General features: G+C 41.3%; 1 protein-coding gene and 1 long non-coding RNA gene across 3 annotated transcripts; one reads left to right on the forward strand and one right to left on the reverse strand.

The window, feature by feature from the left end:
- Positions 1-94: 94 nt before the first annotated feature.
- On the forward strand, positions 95-13786 carry LOC142935295 (uncharacterized). The gene is made up of 3 exons (XR_012947832.1): positions 95-10606; positions 11516-11685; positions 12264-13786. It is a non-coding gene; the product is annotated as an uncharacterized LOC142935295 (long non-coding RNA).
- Positions 5486-19394, reverse strand: crata (carnitine O-acetyltransferase a). Of its 2 annotated transcripts, XR_012947831.1 has the most exons (15): positions 19177-19394; positions 17043-17339; positions 16747-16865; positions 16246-16299; positions 15281-15446; positions 14097-14271; positions 13432-13610; positions 10749-10849; positions 10405-10524; positions 9088-9210; positions 8284-8419; positions 7870-7932; positions 7259-7396; positions 6693-6923; positions 6104-6245 (listed from the first exon to the last, which is right to left on the reverse strand). XR_012947831.1 is itself a non-coding variant. In XM_076079546.1 (14 exons), exons 1-14 carry the CDS (start codon positions 19201-19203, stop codon positions 6030-6032), a joined length of 1914 nt encoding a protein of 637 aa, XP_075935661.1. In that variant the 5' UTR covers positions 19204-19391; the 3' UTR covers positions 5486-6029. The 2 variants fall into 2 exon arrangements, 1 of the variants encoding a protein (XP_075935661.1); XM_076079546.1 differs by lacking the exon at positions 6693-6923 and having other exon boundaries at positions 5486-6245; positions 19177-19391.
- Between the last annotated feature and the right edge of the window lie 135 nt (positions 19395-19529).

Below are 19529 nucleotides of genomic sequence, written 5' to 3' on the forward strand. Positions count from 1 at the left end.
CTAAATAAAGTCAGCCTTTACAAAGTCTGTAAGCAGAGGGCGCTCATGCGTTAGTGAAAGTGGGGGGGGGGGGGGGGGGGGCTCTACTGAACTAAGGCATTACATTGGGGCTCAAATGTATGAATCCACTGGTTCCATCAGTACACATATTGGTACGATGCTGTCTATTTTGTGTATTACATCACTGATGAAATGTTTTGTCACTCAGGTATCTCATTGACTGTACTTGTATTTCTCTTTTCTAGTCTTCCGTCCACTCAAAGTTTTTTAACACTACATATTGCAATTTGGAGTTGCCCAAGTTGTCCATCAATATGGACTAGCAGGGATCGAACCACCGATCCTCTGATTGAAGGGCGACCCGCTCTAACACTGAGCACAGAGATATTTGCCTGATGCAGCAGCCTCCTATGCATCAGGCGTAACCACCAGCATCATTTATCAATTTACCACACCGACAGTGACTATTCAACCTGGGTTCTTCTGTTTATTTGTTTTTCTGCTTATTCCTATTTCTCTCCTTATGTGACAGCACAATTCTTTCTACCAATAGGGGGCGCGCCCCTGCCTTTTGAAGACCTGATTACGGTCTGGCCCATCTTAGACAGGTGGGCATGTGATTGACTGAAAGGTGACAGGACGGTGTCACCAAGTCATGAAAAATGACATGAAATTTTAAAAAGTGACATTGGGAAAAAAGGCCAGTATGAAATTCACAGTCCAAATATGGTCACTTCTGTTCATTGGTTGCAAAAAGTCAAGATAGCGATACGCTTGAAAACCGATGTCCCCAAACCAATGGGTGACATCACGACACCTACATCCACTTCTTATATACAGTCTAGGATCCAGTGGCGGCTGGCCAATAGAGGGCGCTAGTGCGCCGCCCCCCCTTGAGCCACAGAAAATAAAAAATAAATTATACAAATTGTCAATATTTGTGTTTTTGAAATATGGAATGCACCCAGTAATATTTGTAAAATATAGTGGTGGGCCATCAGAGCCAGCTAAGCCTTCTCTGCTGGCCTAAACAGAATCACAGAGTTATAGCTAATTTATAATTTAATAATTTTTTCACAAATACACTACATGTATTATAATTTTTTCCCATTAGCTTATTTTGCATGTTGGAATAAAGGTTAAATATTTAACTGCAAAGTAATAATGCGTGTTTGATACTTTCATTTTGTTGCATTAAATCATTCTGGGATGTTTGCTGAAATTGATTGGATGTGGCACAGCCCTACCTAGAACATGTTCCACCAGCCGTCACTCCTAGGATCCCAATGTGTGCATACTGCGTGCAACAGTACGTACTAAAAGTGAAAAGAAATAGAATGTGATTTGGAACAGTCTTCCTCTGTCCAGCAGTGTGCTAATGTAACAGCTCTGCCGTAAACCTAAGCTCCAGCTGTCATCGTTTCCCTGCACTACTGTCAGATGGCTCTATCTTAAAGATGACCTTTTCTTTCCTCATGAGCAGCCTACTCCTATTATTTGAGTAAATAAGACTCAAGTGACATATTTCACTCGCTAGGGGGGCTAACATATGCTATCCTGTTGCATTATGGGACATGTAGGATCCAGTGTTACTGAAGCTTGCCCTGTGTACTAGGGATGCTTCCAGCTGGTAGTAACATGTTATCTGTATGTGGATACTTTTGTGGACAACGTCCGACCTACGGGTCTTTGAATTGACACTGTGTATTAAAATGTGTTACAGGTGACTTCTCTCTGCATTGAGATCAGATCTGCATGTAACTGGGGCGGGTCGTCCTTTAGGATGGTGGTTCTATCCCTAGTTCCTCCTGTTGAAGTGTTGTTGCACTGCACACTGAACCCCGAGTTGCTTCCCGAGCTTCGGGCTTTAAAGGCAAGGCAAGGCAAGTTTATTTGTATAGCACATTTCAGCAACAAGGTAATTCAAAGTGCTTCACATAAAACCATTAAAAGCATCAAAACATAAGGCAAAAGAAAAGGAGATTTAAAAACAATTAAGAACATTCATTGAAACAATAAAAACAGTGTAAGAAATAAAATACAGTAGTAAAATTCAGAAATGCAGGAACTTGATTAATATATTAATTGAATATGGTTCAATTAAAGGCAGCAGCAAACAGAAAAGTCTTCAATCTTGATTTAAAGAAGCTGAGGGTCTCAGCAGACCTGCAGCTTTCTGGGACTTTGTTCCAGATATGTGGAGCAGAACAACTGAACGCTGCTTCTCAATGTTTAGTTCTGACTCTGGGAACAGAAAGTAGACCGGTCCCAGACAACCTAAGGGGTCGGGATGGTTCATAAGGTAGCAGCAGATCAGAGATGTATTTTGGCCCTAAACCATTCAGTGCTTTATAAACCAACAGCAGGATTTTAAAGTCAAGTCTTTGTTGGACAGGAAGCCAGTGCAAAGACCTCAGAACTGGAGTAATGTGATCCACCCTCCTGGTCTTAGTGAGGACTCGAGCTGCAGCGTTCTGAATCAGCTGCAGCTTTCTGACTGACTTTTTACAGAGACCTGTAAACACACCGTTACAGTAGTCCAGTCTGCTGAAGATAAATGCATGGTCAAGTTTTTCCAAGTCCTATTGAGTCCTCTAATCCTTGATATATTCTTCAGGTGATAGTAGGCTGATTTTGTAATTGTCTTGATATGGCTGTTCAGGTTGAGGTCTGAATCCATAACTACACCCAGATTTCTGGCTTGGTTTGTGGGTTTTAACATCAGTGATTGAAGCTGAGCGGTGATTTTCAATCGTTCGTCCTTGGTACCAAAAACAATTACTTCTGTTTTATCTTATCCAGTTACCCAGCCCTTGTATGGGATTATAGTCCCCTGGTGACATAGTTATGTAGATTTGTGTGTCGTCTGCATAATTATAACACACTTTGTTGTTTTCCATAATCTGAGCTAGTGGAAGCATGTAGATGTTGAAAAGAAGAGGCCCCAGTATTGAACCTTGGGGAACACCACATGTCATTTTAGTCAGCTCTGATGTGTAATTAGCTACAGACACAAAGTATTCTCGGTCCTTCAACTAGGATTCAAACAAGTTAAGTGCTGTGCCAGAAAGTCCCACCCAGATTTTTAGTCTTTCTAGTAGTATGTCATGGTCGACCGTGTCGAATGCAGCACTGAGATCCAGTAATACTAAGACTGAACTTCTGCCATTGTCTGTGTTTAAGTGGATGTCATTGAAAACCTTAACAAGAGCAGTTTCAGTACTGTGGTGCTGGTGAAAGCCTGACTGGAAGACATCAAAGCAGTTATTTATGGCCAAGAATTTGTTCAGCTGTTGGAAAACCGCTTTTTCAATTATTTTACTTAACAATGGGAGGTTTGATATTGGCCTATCATTGTTCATTGTTGCGGAGTCTAAATTAGCCTTCTTTAGGAGCGGTTTAATAACTGCAGTTTTTAGGGCTTGTGGGAAGACACCTGAGAGAAGGGATGTGTTTACAATTTGTAAAAGATCAGTGGTCATGTAGTTTGAAATATTTTTGAAAAAGTGTGTTGGTAGAATATCCAAGCAGCAGGAGGATGACTTCAGATCTTGTATAATGTCTTCCAGGCTTCTAAGGTCGATTGAATGAAATTGTGTCATGATATTTGAATGGATGTTATTCAGAGAAGGGGACAACACATATCCTGTGGTTGGTGTGGAGGCACTGACTGCTTGTCTAATTTTCTGAATTTTGTCAGTAAAAAAGGAGGCAAATTGATTGCATGTCAGGTGGATTGGAGCTCAGCAGCTACGGACACTGGCGGGTTTGTTAGCCTGTCGACGGTAGCAAATAAGGCACGTGTAAAGCAGCCCACTGCTCCAAATGCTGAGGATGGGTAAAATACAGAGGTCACATTTTATGTTAAGGACTATTGTAATAAAGTTTAAGGTTAGGTGGGGCTGGCTGACTTTGACCATCTCAAGCAAAACAATGCTGCTCTGAGCTTTTCCTCCTTTGCAGGGGAAGCGATCCCCTTAGTGAGGAGGAAGAGGACGTTTCTCTGATGAATGTAGCCACGCTTACAGAAGGTTGAGATCACACTGCGAGCCTGGCCACCTCCAAATGTGGTCTGGCCACTCATGGACGTGCAATAATAAATCATTGGGTTAATAAAATCTCACTATTCCATGGTATTTGCTGGCATCAACCGTGTCAGTAGTGCATCAAGACGGGGCTGAAAAGCAAATGGTGCTTCACTAAAACCAGCAATAAGCAATAAGGCACAGCAGGTGTTTTGAAAAATGTGCATTTCATTTGGAAGTGTTGAACAATGGGAACGACCCATCACATGCTCCATATTATGCAGTTCTCTTGCTAGACTATCCTTCCATGATCTTCATTATGCTTTCAGAATAATTACACCTTCTGTATGCTATCCTGCAACAAGCATGATGAGATGCACACTGGCCAATACAAATCTGAGGAAGATTCAGATTCAATACAAATGTTTTAAGTAAACAATATGTGGGACATCACGAAAACAAGGTAATATTCCATCATTTCAAACATGGCTGCTTTAAACTGATAAGATCAATAAAGATCCTGTTTTTAAGATTCAATTCTGACTTTTTGACTGTCAGTTGCACTATGAAAAAAAAAGGAAGACATCAATACGGCATGTAATACTGCCACCCGTTAGGGGTCATGTTGGAGACAATTAAAAGGTGCTAAATTCAAATTTCAGAGCATATCTATGATGTAAGGATTGCCTCCACACGGTGTTATCGGCTGTAACCGCCATGTAAGATCAGTCCAGAGCAGCGGCCGTGAGGCAATCACGGCGCACATATTAATAAAAAGATTAACGAGCATAGATTTGACTGCAGGTCCAGTGTAGCAATCTGTGAACAGATTCATGAAGTGCGAATTGAAAGAACAAAAAACAAAAAGCTCAGTAACGTGTTCATTGCAGCAATAAATAAGACGTCTGATAAAAAGGAGTAGAGGATTAGATAGATATACACAATGTTTTATGTCATCTTTATACCCACTAAATAAAAGCTAAGATTATTAATCAGTATCAGAAAAAAAGGATAGAGGATGCTATAAAATGTGTAAAATCCACTGTACTGCAAATAATAGACTAACAGACGCACACACATACACAATAGACACAAGCCACTCAGACTACTGCACAAGCCTTATTGGATCGCTAGTGCATAGTTTACATGTAGCAACAAAGTAGAGGACATGAGACCTTCAACAGTCAGTGTCCGACATGCTGTGACGTACTTGTCTCCTGTATATACCGAATTGACTGTAAACTGTACATATCATGTATTCACTATCTATGTCAGCATGTTTGCACCCTGCACCATTATTATTATTAACAGAAAAGTCAGATTTGTAGACGTAGAACGTTGTTGTGCCTCGTTATATATGTTTATCTTCTTTCTTCTGCTCTGTTGTCCCGTCTTTAGCTGCATATCTACAGTGACGGATATCTACACACCTGGCCAATAAAGCAGATTCTGAGTCAGACTTCTTAAAGAGTTACAATTTTCTGGATTTATTCTGAATGTCAAACACACATCTTTGTTTCAAAATTTCCCCAAAACAGTGATTTCAGTTTATTAATCGGTTCACATGGATTATTAGTCTGTGGAGACTGGATCTGTGCACCCCTGTAGTGTTCTACCATGTGACCTCTGGCAGGCTCCACAACAGTGGAGGGCGAAGGCACAGAGGCATAAACTCATCAGGTGATTAGTTGATAATAAAATTATAAAATATCCATCTATACCCATTAACAAGATAATTAGAGTTACAAAAATGTCTGTAAAAGTGATTATTAATGTGATGTGCGTGAGCATTGTTCCACCAGAGGAACGTCAGGTCACATGACGACCAATCAGTAACATGTGGAGAAGACTGGCTCAGACTACCAGCTGGAGCTTGGCAGTCTTGCACCAGGTGTAGGGTTCAGTCATTCAAATGTCACTCAATCACACTAAGAGTGAGCATCCTATTAAAATGGGACTCAGCAGTTGATCACTGAGACTAGCCCCGTACAGCCTGGAGGACCTTCACAGTTTGGCTCTTGGTGTTTGTTCCAGCAGTGTCCTCATGTCCAAGAGAGCCCCCTCCACAGCCTGGGCCAGATGTGCTGCACTTGTGTCTTTACAGGTGTTAAAAGACGACACTGCAAAGTTGATGTGATCGCTCATAGGATTGTAGCACACACCGTATCCGTCGGGTACAGCCGGGCCGAAACACATGACGCAGTCCGTCTTGGAAGGTACCTTGTGAGGTAAAGAGAATGTAATGGGGTTAAATACATGAGGCATATTTTCCATCTATTGCTCTTTTAGGTCCAAGTGTTAGATCATAGGACAATATGCAGTGGTAGTGTCATCCCTGACCAAGAATGTGCGATATGACGATATCAGATGGATTAAAATGTCTTCACTGATTCTATTAGTTGCAGTTCTATGGTGTATGGTCTATGCTGCTGTAAAAACCTCTGCAAACACAATCAACTGGAAATAAACCAGAAACTTTAAGCAGCAGAGTCTAGGATTATAGATCCAACACCGCCAGGCATCACACCGTTGAGTCTCTTCACAGACAGGTGGAGTGAAGATAACATTGTCGGTAGCCCATGGCTACAAACAGTCTCGGCAGTGAAGAACACGCTAACATGCTGACAGATTCAGTGTTGTCAGCTGGACTAGAGAATATTCACTTACAGCTGATCCTCATTGCTCTCCGTGAAGTTAGCTGGAAGTGATGTAATCTACCGCCGGTTTGTTTTATGTGGAGAGTCAGCTGCTCGGTTTAAAAAAATAGCATTTTAAAAGCTACATTGTTTGTCAGCCACCGGTCATGTGGCAACTTGGAAGCAGTTTGGCCTTGTGTGTTCTTAATAGTTCAGCATACAGCTAACACAGCAGTCATAAAAAGCTCCTGGTGGTCTTCACCTTAGTTTTGGAAGAAGAGCAGAAACAGGCGAACCGGCTTTAAAAGTGACACATTTTCTTTATAGATAATTGACTTGTGTTAGATCTGATTTATGATGATGCGATTTCAATAAGTAACTGATACATTTTTAAAGAAAGTGAACAACAGATTTTGGTGTAGGTTTGGTTACCTCTGAGGGCTATACATTATATTTCTTAAAGTAGGGGAATCAGTTTGGTTGTACTGTACAATAATGTGCAAAATAGACTTAAAAACCAACGCGAAAAAGAATTGTAATAAGATCGTTATCCTGCCTGAAATGAATCATATGGCCCACCCCTACCCTTGAATATACCTGACTTGTAGATAACTTGTAGTGTAAAGCTTTGGCGTAGGCGGGGTCTGTGTAGATATCAGGAACGGAGAGCTTGTCCTCAACAGCCACCATCTTAAGGCCCAGGAGGTGTCTGTCTATGGCCTGGCCACTGATCGCCTGTGGGGATGGAGAGAATTCCTTCATATGTGATGTTAGTCACCAAATGTTAACGACTACAAAAATAAGGCTTGCATCATTCTATATTTGTATTTTTGCAAACAATCAGCAGTTAACACTATTTTCCTGAAACAGCTGGTCACTGTAGCTTTTATCAACCGTTACTCAGACAGGAGGAAAAAGAGTTTGTTGGGGACTATTTTCAGCAGCGGATGAATCCACATGTGTTGCTCTAGTGAGTGTTTGAGTCAGCAGGACGGTGTATGTGGGACTGAGTCTAAATAAAGTCATTGATGTGTTTTAATGGAGCTCTATGGACAGAGGAAGAAGAGACATCCACACACTCTACTTGTTAGCAGATACACTCACTGTTGCTTTGGGTCTGCTCATTACACTTATTGACAATAAGAAAAGTATAGATTATCACCAGGCTTATCCTCAACTCTGCCAATCCAGGTCCTGTGGATACTCACCATGGTAGTATATGACCTGTGTGCGTTTACAGCTTTCACCATTAGATCAACTTTCTCTGTGTTCTGTGAAAAACAGGAAGGAGACAGGAATGTTACAACACATCTTAGAGCAAGTTAATGTTGAACAGGGTTCAGATATGTTTGAAAAGGTGACTTGAAACTTTATGTTCAGGCTCAGCGGTCAAACAACTATGAGTTCTCTTTGAACGACTGTTGAACCATTTAGGCCAGACGCAGGATATGAGGCAGCCATCGAGTGCACGTGTAGTTAGAAGCAACTATACATCTCCAGCCTTAGTGTTCAGGCTGATTAATTAAGCCCAGCTTTACCATGTCAGACAGCTGGTCAGTTTAATGCCCAAATGGTTGCTGTAAATACTAATACGTCCCAAAAAATGTTGGCTCTCATCAGACCTGCTTGCTGGGGTCATCGAAGGCCTTGACAAAGGAGGCTGAGGCACTTGAGGCTGATCGTATTGTATCGGTACGGCCCAGTCTGAACATACGCTGGGAGGCACTTTCATACGTGGCACAGCAGCACTGGTACATCCTGCCGAGACAAGAGGAGAGACAGAGCGGCTACTAGCTACTTATCATGGATGCATGGATTCGGTTAAAGCAGCAGCGTGTAGGATTTAGTGGCATCTAGTGGAGAGGCTGAACTCCCCTCCCTACGATGGCCTTCAGGTAACGTAACAACTTAAATGTCCCTCTCTAGAGCCAGTGTTTGGTTTGTCCTTTCTGGGCTCCTGTAGAAACATGGCAGTGAACCATGGCGGACTCCAAGGGGACCTGCTTCTGATGTAGATATCAAGGACTCATTGTATGATAACGAAAACACAACAACTCTTAGTTCAGGGGATTATACACTAATGAAAACATCGTTAGCAATATTATATTACATTTCTGTCTATAAATCCCCTTAAATCTGGTCCTTTAAGAAAAATCAGCCTGGCAAACATTTTATGAGGGAGAAAATGCACTCCATGTTTGTTAGAGTGAAAGAATACACAACATGTGTATATTCAGTGTGCAATACTGAATATACACACACAACATCTCATCCCAGTTTATGGAAACAAGAATCGCAGCCTAACTGTGTGATAAAGGTTTTCTACATGCAGCACTCTGCTTAGCCTTGGTTTAGAATGTAAAGAGTAAAATGTCTGCATACAAACAAACACAGGCATATCTCCACACGACTTCTCAGCATCTCACCTGTAGTAAGCCAGTTGTAGCGCCATCTGTATGAAAGCATCAGGGCTCATCTTGTGGGCTTTTGGGACATTTTTCCCAAAGTGGCCAAATACTATGACCCTCATATCCAGGTCTTGGGCCAGTCTGTGGTGGAAGAAATGACAAGATAGGGAGAACTGTATGTATGTATGCATGCATACATACATACATACATACATACATACATACATACATACATACATATATATGCCACAGCTTAAATTGTAGGAAATATAATGTTTTCTGCACTCATGTAGGAGACAACAGGCTGTGTGACCTCTGAACCTGAACAAAAAAACCCAGAACAAAAAACAGCTGAGGCCCCGCACTTCTGGGAGGCTACGCTAACTAGCTTAACAAACAATAACTCCACGCATGACGGGATGCTTCGTAATTAACGGACTATGCATATAGTCCAAATCTATATAATTAACACAATGACAACAACAAACTCACAAGAACCAGTCACATATATTCATATGACAACAGAGCATGACAAATCAATCCAGCAGACCTGCAGCGGAACACCTACACACTCGAGGGTCATTCAGATATTAGATGTAAAAAAACAAACGCAGTTGACTGACCAAATGCTGATCACTTAAAACTCCATCCTCCTTTCTTTGTTGACAAAGAGTTTAATCCCACGGTTAAATCCCAACTCACAAATCCGTTTCTCCTCCTTCAGCCATTGAGATAAAAAAAAACAAAGACTAAGCTCTGATGGCTACTTTAAGTTTCGTTTCACGTTAGTCACGTGCTCGCCCACTGACCAATCACAGCGCACGCTGCACCTCACTGCAGAGCTGCACCTGAAAACTGAGCTGCACATAATGCTGACGTACTTGTAGGCCAGCTAGCAGGCTCTGACACGTCAAAGAATACGCCCAACATGTCAAACTAAAGATCTGATTGGTTGAACACTATGACAATCAACAATATCGTCCCCATTTACTTTAATCTGCACTGGCTGCAGGTGAGACTCTGCAGGCCTCTGCCTCTGTTCTTACCTAGAGACACAGAGGTGAGATCTGATTGGATAAAAGCTCTACTTAAAACAAGCTGCACTGGAAGCAGAGCAACTGAGGAAGACAGTAGCTGTGCAATGAGAAAATAAGATAATGGGGAAAATAATTATAATACATGTAGTGTATTTATGAAATTATTAAACAATAAAATAGCTATAACTTTGTGATTCTGTTTAGGCCAGCAGAGAAGGCCTTGAAGGCCCTGACGGCCCACCACTGGTATACATACAATCTACTGGTCACTGAGTGTCATATTCATATCTGCCCTCACATGTTCATGGCGTGCTTGGCCTTCTCAATGTCCTTCTTGATCTCAGGTGTGATGTTGAAGTGCAGTTTCTGGGGCATGGGCAAGGCCACCATGGGAGACGGAGTCATCTCTGGCTTACTCCTGTTATCACAAACAAGAAAGATGCGACACATGAGATGGGAGAAAAAACAAAGTGATACTTAATGAAGCCATAGTTGTCCAGGTGGGATTGTTTGTCTGTGATCAGTCTGTCCATGTCTCTGTGTACTCTCTGTCTCATTGCTGAACTTTCAAAGACAAGAGGAAATCCAAGAGGAAATCCAAAAAGACGCCTACGGAGTCTAATCAGTCCTTGACCTACTTACGTGTATTCTACAACATGGTCGATCAAGGCCACTATGGGTGGGCCCTCAGCTGGTGCATGCTCGTAGTTAGCTCCACATGTCCCGTCTTCTCCAATAATAAACTGAAAGAAAAATCAGAAACTTGCTTCAAAGGAATTTGTTGACACGGTCAAGTTTCTTCGTTACCAACTTTACATCAGTATTTACATTCCAGAGCTATTCAAAGTCTTTTGGAGCAAGTCTCCAGTCTGTTTAAGTAAGCCACGTTGGTGTTTCATAAAGCAGGGCATGTAGTGAAAAGCCTGGCTTCAATGGGACTAAAACACTGAACCAGGACTAAAGTGTTTCAGAGAGTATAGAGGACCTAACGGGATCAGTGAAACCTGTTCATTCATGAACGCAGATCATATTAACTCACAAGAAAAAAAACCTGATATGTGAAGACGAAACTGCAATGTCTGTGGCCAAGGAGCAGTACATATTAAACCTACAGTAGAATATAAATGAAATAAATAAACAAAGCCACAGCAATTAAAAGGGGATGAGGAGTCACATTAACATTCAGTGTTTCTCACCAAAACGCAGTGTGAGAGAGGTCAGAACATATTTCTTACCATGATAATACAGCCATGAGTGAAGTAAAGTAAGACTGTTGTTTAACAGCATTAGATTTAAAATCACACGTGGACTGGAATACTGTGTAGATAACTGAAGTAAAGTGCAGCAGTACTGAGGGACTGCTGTAGAGAGAAATAACACTGTGTCTGGCTCTTTTACACATGACACAGAGACTACGTCCATATTTTCTACAGTGGGTCATCTCCATCTTGACAGTGACGACACAGGCCGACTCTAAAAAGGGTCAAAGAGGTGGATCGTTGGTGGAGCGGAGGCGGCCGGGTGACGCAGCAGAGCAGACAGCTAGACTTAACTTTAAGCCCTAACATCATTTAAATGGGTGAGTTGTATAAAAGTTCTCCCCCCGTACAGATGTCATGAATGGAGATATTAGCTTTAGAGACCAAAACCGTGTTTGGTACCAGGCTGCAAACATGTTTATTTCTGCATTTTAACATCATGGATGGACTCGCTTTAGGAGCCAGGCTCAACTGTCCATCTGAGGAGCTTCAGCTTCATTTCTCAGCTGTGGAGGTTGCTGCTTGGTCTGTCAGCTTAACCTGAAACTGATTTTTGAACATTTCCACATTATCTTATAGCCAGACCTATTCAAACCTCTTTTATGAAACAGATTTAGGTAAAAAACCTGATTTACAGAAATAAGCCTGGTTTAACTGGTAATCTTGCGTAATGAAATAGCCCTTGTGGGACTATATTCAATGTGGCTTTGTTGGCATGAAAGTTAAAACAAAAAACAAGGTTGTCAAAGCACGACTATAAAGCCTTTGTCTTGGACTTAGTCTCACATTTATAGGCTAGGAAAAAGCATAAGGCAGGAAGAAACCTGAGCCTGTAGAGAGTCTGAGGGAAACATTAGTCCAACTATTACTAATAACTGCACTATGTGTGTGTGTGCAGAGATGGGCAAAAATACATCAAAATGTATTTTGATACAAAATACCCCTCAAATAAATGTATTAAAATAAAATACAAAATACTGGTGCCAGAAAATGTAACAAAATACAATACATGTATTTTGTATTTAAAATATAGGAAATACTTTTTTCTGGATTGTCCGTTTTCTCACAATTTGGTATAGCAGAGCATTCAGGTTTGGGCTATAATGTACACAAAGCTCTGGTGAACCCCACAAAAAGGAAGAACAGTCACAGAATGTCAGTGTAAAGGTGTAATTTAAAGGGGTCTGAATACTTTCCGTACCCACTGTATATATTCTTATTAATGGGACTCAACAGCCCATAAACTTTGGCTTTGTATCAACAAGAAAATATATCACATATGAATAGCATCACACATTAGGCCTATGTATACTATAAAAGCAAAATATAGAATACTTTCATAATATGCCTTTTAAATAAAATAGATATTCAATGTTTTTTAGTTTTTTTTAACAAATAGACATCTACTGTCATAGCCTGGCTAACTGTGAACTATATTATCTGCCAGTAATTGATATGGCATTATGACATTCACATTGAGAAGATACAGCATAACTTGTAATACAGTGCAAGATTAGATGGTCAGACGTCTCTTGATAAAGTTATCATGAACATACAAGCTCCCAATCTCCCTCTTCCTATAGCTAGCTACTCCACTGACAAGTTAACTTGCTAAACACTGGCTATGCACTAGCCTAGACAGCATGCTAGCGTCATTAGCATGTTAGCATCGATCGCTAGCTTGATATTATAACCATCACCATGTATATACAATAGGCTATGTAGCCAGACCCAGACATAAATTATACATCAAACTAGTTGACATCTGTCACACTCAGATAAAATATTTAACTTGACAGACAATCTGTTGAACTTGAGGATCTGAAGACTGAACTCGTGAACTGTTTTTTGATTCGTGGAGAAAGTATTTTGAGTATTTTAAATACAAAGTTACTCCACTCTAAAGTATTTTGTTACAAATTACGTTAGATTTTTATCGGCCCTATCAAATACAAATTACAAAATACTCAAAAGTAATTGAAATACGTATTTCAAATACAAGTAATAGAAATACTGCCCATCTCTGTGTGTGTGTGTGTGCGTGTGCGTGAGACTCAGTGGGTCACCTGCAGCGTCTTGTCAAACCAGCGGTTGCCACTGTTCCACTGGCTGCCTCCTCCATGCAGCATCTGGACGGCAGCACTGCTGCGGTACGTCTCATCGGACACTTGAGGCATCGCTCCATCCAAACACAAAGTGAAGATGCTCCTTTGGATCGCTGTCACGGATTCTTTGTTGGTCTTATCTGGACATATCAAGTACACACACAAAGAATACAGGATGTTCTTATGTAATCAGGCAATAACAGTTTAACTAAATATCTGATATATCTGTATATACTTAGAGTTGCTATATTAGGAATGCATCCCTGTGTTATTGTAATTTGTTTTAATGTCAAAACACTGTTACCATTCCTCATGATATGTATAGTTTTTGCCTTTTATTGGCCTGGCTATTTACTGCAGTCATTAATAACAATAATACTGTTACGCCATCACTGATTTAACCAAACTTGAAAGCAGCATATCTCGTTTAATTGACAGCTGATTGGCAAATCATTTTGTGTCAGAAGGGGGTGGGATGTCTGTGAATTTGATTGGATAGAAATTTAAAGAGGCTTACAGGGTGACTTTGTGTTATCAAATGTATGCACATATTGTTTGAGCCTTGAGCCAGCCACTCAGAAGCCAGCTTCTTGCTCTGGATCAATGGCAGTGGTCTTTTAGCTCACCCTGGGTGAGGGTTACATAGGCCCTGCCCCAGGAGTCACGATGCTGGGTGGTAAGGATGCCGACAGGCTCCATGTCGGTCTGTGGTGAGCAGCTACATATCCTCTCCAGCTGAACACAGAGCTCATCAGCTGTCAATGGAGTCCCATCACTGTTGTACACCTCCAACACATAAAACTGATTCCATGTGGAGAAAAGACAAGAAAGATTCCGTCAGGCTTCTCACTTTAACTCAACAGTTGTCACTTTGGCTGGACAACATCATCAGCTGTAGTTCATTCATGTTGATTCAATGAGTCCAAAGACTAAATAATAGCAGTTGTTGTCTGGTTAGTGTGCTCTCTCATATCAGAACATAAAGCTGTACATACATCAAAGGAGCTTAAGACACCATTGTGTCTCTTAAAGTCAAACTTGTGCAGATTTCTGTTCCAGGTATTTGTTAGAAATCATACAAGCACACTGTAGGAAATGATCTTAAGATGAGCTGGAGAAGATATTTAGAAATAGTCTACTGGACCCCAGAGCAAATACTGACAATCTCAGAAGACCTGGGCCTGTATCACCAAGCAAGATCAATGGGTTGTCCAACTATCTTTGGGTTTAACTCAGGTTTCGAAGATAATGATGGAGTATATCACCACGGTAACCTATGCAACGAGACTAATCTGCCCATAACAGGCTCAGTTCAGAGAACAGCCCGCCTCCTGACCAATCAGATCACTGGAGTCAAGTAATCATTCTTTAATAGATAAGTAGAATGACCTTGATTAAAACGATGTGTCCACTCTGGGCTTAAAAAAAAGACTTCTAACAAATAGAGACCATACAGATCATTCCCACACCATGAATGGAGATTACACCTCAGATGTGGAAGTGTTGCCATGTGTCATTTGTGATGTGAGCAGTAACCTGGCTGTTCACCCCAGAAGCGCATTTCTCTGTGCCGGTCAACAAATGGGCAGATTCATGTGGGAATTAAAACTCCACTTATTCCTAATAGTTTGTTCTTCATAAGACAAAGCACCCAGATGTCATTTTACTACTGGACTACTGACACACAGAATACCCGGAGCTGGTTAATACCAATTCTCCTGTAGCATTGATGTCAGGTAAGCCAGAGAGCCACACTCAGTTGAACTTGCTTTGTGAAACAGGCCCCTGGTCTTTGACAGGTGCTCCTCACCTCAAAGTTGTGGACTACAGTAATGTGTTTAGGGGGCCTGGAGCTCTTGGCGTGGTTCCCCACGGAGTCTCTCTTCAGACCAGGGACACGGCAGGACGACAGCACTTCGTAGTACTGGTTCATACACAGAGACTTCCCTCCCAGATATTCCACTGGTAGTGTCTCACTGCAAGACATACAAGACCTGCACTTAAACACTGACTGAGCCACAATATCATGTCATTACAATAGCGGGTCGGGTCTGTCTGTCTGTCTGTACAGTTGGTGGCTGTATTGCTGGGGAGTCCATGGAGTGCTTTGTCGAATTTGTTACAATTTGGACACTTGACACTTTAATATTAATAAACTCTGAATAAACAAGCACACAGCACTCTGTCCAGCAGCGGGGGCGGAGCGTCAGGCCTCTGCTGTCTGCAGCTTCAGACAGTGGCTCATTGACTGCAGTTCACTTTGGCTGCTGGATGCTGATATAGCCTGCTGGATGCTGATATAGCCTGCTGGATGCTGATATAGCCTGCTGGATGCTACATGAATGCTGAAGAATGTAAAGCGACAGCCGGGCCAGTTTCAAGGAGAGCTTTGGAGCCTTTTCTAAGTTATTTCAGGGTACAATGAGTTAGAACAGTAACATCATTCCACATTAGTCATTTCGTAACATCATAATAAATCTAGAGCCGTTTGGCCCTTAGTTGGGGCCCCAGGTCGCTACCTTACTTAACAGTACCTTGCCTAGTTAAGCTAACTTGGATGTAACTTTGCATCAAACATGGTGTATAGAATGTGATATCTGTGCTAGATGTGGTTTTGTCAGGCCAACTGTGGAGGGTGCTCCCGTCTTTAGGAAATGTATAGTAGGCAGAATCAATCAGGGCTGCAAATCTTTACTAAAAGCAGTAATAAACTGAAGCTAAGAGACAATACCAGAAATAGGACAATCAGGAGATGGTTATAAGCACAGTACTTACTTGTCAATCATCATCTTGAAGTCCAAAACACCTGCTATCAGTTTGGCAGCAAACCTAAACAGAGAGAACATGATCCATGTTCATTTAAAGGTTCACTTTTATCCTGATGTTGGTTGAATGATGAAAATATAGGTAGTATCTACAAGTTTTAAAAATGCATGTTTCTGAAAAAAACAGAACTGATCACGGCTGCATGATATTAAAGAAAAGTGCATTGTGTGCTGGTAATATGTAATAAATAGACACTGTGATAAACTAGAGTTGTTATAGAAACAAAGTGATTATCGTTGGGCCAAACCGTTCATGTATGTGCATCAACTTGAACCGTGTGCGTCCAAACCTGATCAGGTCAACTCCCTGTCTGACATACTGTGTAAAAGGCCAACGGTACCACAAACACTGCATCTCTGCCGTCGGTCTTCTGAAGGAGGCTTGTCAAACTGCTGTCAATGGGTTGTAGGGTTGTAAAAACAGAGCTGAGCAGACTGTATGTGTGATCACCTTATCTGTCCCTGCTTATCACTGAAGTTCATGCGAGGCAAGACCAAACCAGGACTTGAATGAACCACCACAGGCAACCGGTAATCCAGATAAGCAACCTGCACCCACCACTCTGACAACTACAAAGACACAGAGACATAGAAACACAGAGACACATCACATGGAGAATAGTTTATTAAAAGGAAAGAAGTCAAATGTCAGTGGGCTTTGTAATGAAATTGTGTTGAGAAGGAAAGCAAACGGGTTGAGTCAAGGAGGCATTATATGGTTTTGATGTATAGAGTCACAAGTCTCACCCAGTTCTCAGTGTTCTGTGCTCTCTTTTCCAGGCCTCTCTGAAGTCTCTCTCCAACCCCTCCTGCCTTCTGAAACTCATCCACCAGCTCTTTTGTGTGCTTCAGCTCATCCACCTCCACGATGGGCTCCAGGGCACTGATGTATCGCTCACAGGTCTGCTGCAGAGGGGGGACAGGCAGACTGGGCAGTCCCTTCTGGTGGGTCAGGTATCTGCCAGAGACCCGAGTCACCGACACAGGCTTCACCAAGTGACAGGGTTTCATTAAGCCACAGGGTTTCGCCATCCCCACCTTTACCTGAGAGACAAACAAGAGGATAATAAATACTTTTGTGGTCATTTTGTTGAAAGAGTGTGTTATAATTTCCCCAGGCAACTATGAGTGATTCGGAAGACTAGAAAAGTGCGATACAAGTACAAGTCCATTTATCATTTAATGCAAGGACTATGATAGTACATGTTGCAATCCCCTCACACACCCACAGCAAGAATGTATACAGTCTGAAGCAGAAGATGAAGACGCTCTGTCTTCATCTTGAGGATGAGGATAAGGTTTATAACAGTACAGAGTAGTAGAAGTGCAAGGCGCTATTGCTTGATGAAAGTTGTCCGGTTGTAACGCACTGCGTACCTGTGTGCATAAGAGTGTGACTATTTTGATTATAATTGCGTTTTAAGACTTTTTTCGGAATGGTGTTCTATCTCTGTTTAACCCACTTGTCTCTTTTTTGAGGATAATATTTAGCCAGTGATATTACTCTAGTTCGGTATGGTACGTCTTCGTTACCTACAAAACCCAATTGTGAATCACCTTAAAGTGTAGGCTAATACACATGTTCTGCATTGTTTGAATAATTGTGATCATAAATACACTATGATTTTTAAGCGAGTAGAAGTTATTTAAATTAGTTCAAATACATAATTAGCTTTACAATCCAATCGATTCAGTGTCCCCTAAAAAAAAATAAAATACTTTGTTGCGTCTCTTTACCCATATTATTTACTCTTTTCATTTTTTTTGAGAAACATTTGATTATTATGATCGTTTCAGCTTACCTTGAAACGATCATACTTGACATTGACATGGGAGTTTGAGTATGTGGTTGTCCGCCTGCACTATTTGGTGACATATTTATCCAACATTTTATCTTTGTGTATTATGAAGCTTTGTATGCTTATCATGTGTTTTTATTGCATATATAATGGTTTTACAGGAGTTTCAAGCAAGGTTATGATTTGGGCTGTTTTTTTATTGAATTGTGGTGTTTTTTAGTTGTGATCGCGCTAGAAAAAGTGAACGTGATCTGCCATCACTGACCCCGCTCCTTGGCAGCAGTTCTCAGAATAGCTGACGCCCTTTAAAAGCGACATGTCACCGGTAGAGGGCAGCCTGTACTCATGTTCAACTCGACTACAGAGTGGACAAATATGTAAACAAAAGTACGAAGAAGTAAATGGTAAAGTGAACATCAAAAATGAATTAGAGGATGACGTCATATTTAGAAGGTTAACAATGCACGTTCGATTTATAGTTAGTTTGCGGTTTCCCCCCCATCCATCGCTCAATTATTCTATTTTATAGCATCTGACGAACAAAAATTAAAAAGTTAAAAAAATTATAAGCAAGTCTCCTGCTGCATTATGTTATCCCATTAACTGCTGAGGAATAACCATCATTCACTCATCATTCTATATGAGTAACATTGAGTAACAATGAGTTTATTTTGCTATCATTTCTTCTATAGTATAATCTATAGTTAGCATCGTTAGACCAAGTAACATTAACATATGTTATTATAGTCTCGGTCAAGCTTGTCCTCAAGTGTCTTTTAGCTAACGTTGTATTGAATCTTACCGAACCACAACAATCACCTTTGACCCACTTAGCTTTGCTAACGTGAACTGTTAACTACCGCTATCTGCTTCAGTTCACTACGAGCTAAGTTAGCAAAGTTTGCTAACAGCTAGCAAAAACTAATTCACCACCTTGCGGTAGTTAGCTACCTAGCGTTAACGGATAAATCACAACCATTAAGGTTATCTTAAGTCCGGAAGTCAAGTATATCAATTTCAATAACTTTTGCTCAAGTTGGCTTTTGTAAACGAGCATAATCAGCTAAAAGTGCCCTACTCACCATAGTTCTGCTGCAAATGCCCCACATTGTGCATTCGGAGAAACGCCCCCAGGTTCAGGTCAGTCAGTGCTCAAAGTGTAGCATCAAGTATTGGTCTTTTAATGAATCTGCGTTATGTCAGACCCATAGATTGTTTATAGGTCAGACCCAATGGAGGCAGCACTCCTGAGTTTATACCGTACAGGTCAGCTGCTCAACACAGTTAGTGAGTGGCGCTCAGTGGTGGGTGTGACTTATTGATGGAGTCATGTAGTGTTTCCGGTATATGTTCAATAAATGACTACGGAGGGGAACAGTGTTACGACATGCGATGTTAGCGGAGCATATAGCGTTCTGGAAGAGGGACTAAACAG

This window comes from Anarhichas minor, unplaced genomic scaffold (assembly GCF_050575085.1).
Source record: "Anarhichas minor isolate MPS153535 unplaced genomic scaffold, ASM5057508v1 ptg000073l, whole genome shotgun sequence".
NCBI lineage: Eukaryota > Metazoa > Chordata > Actinopteri > Perciformes > Anarhichadidae > Anarhichas > Anarhichas minor.

Bases quoted from the DNA above. Each gene is read 5' to 3' on its own strand.
- crata (XM_076079546.1), bottom strand. From the start codon at position 19,203: ATGTGGGGCATTTGCAGCAGAACTATG. The intron at 10,525-10,748 runs GTAAGTAGGTCA...TTGTGATAACAG, and splicing joins GACCATGTTGTAGAATACAC to GAGTAAGCCAGAGATGACTC. The intron at 8,420-9,087 runs GTGAGATGCTGA...TTGTCTCGGCAG, and splicing joins CTACAACTGGCTTACTACAG to GATGTACCAGTGCTGCTGTG.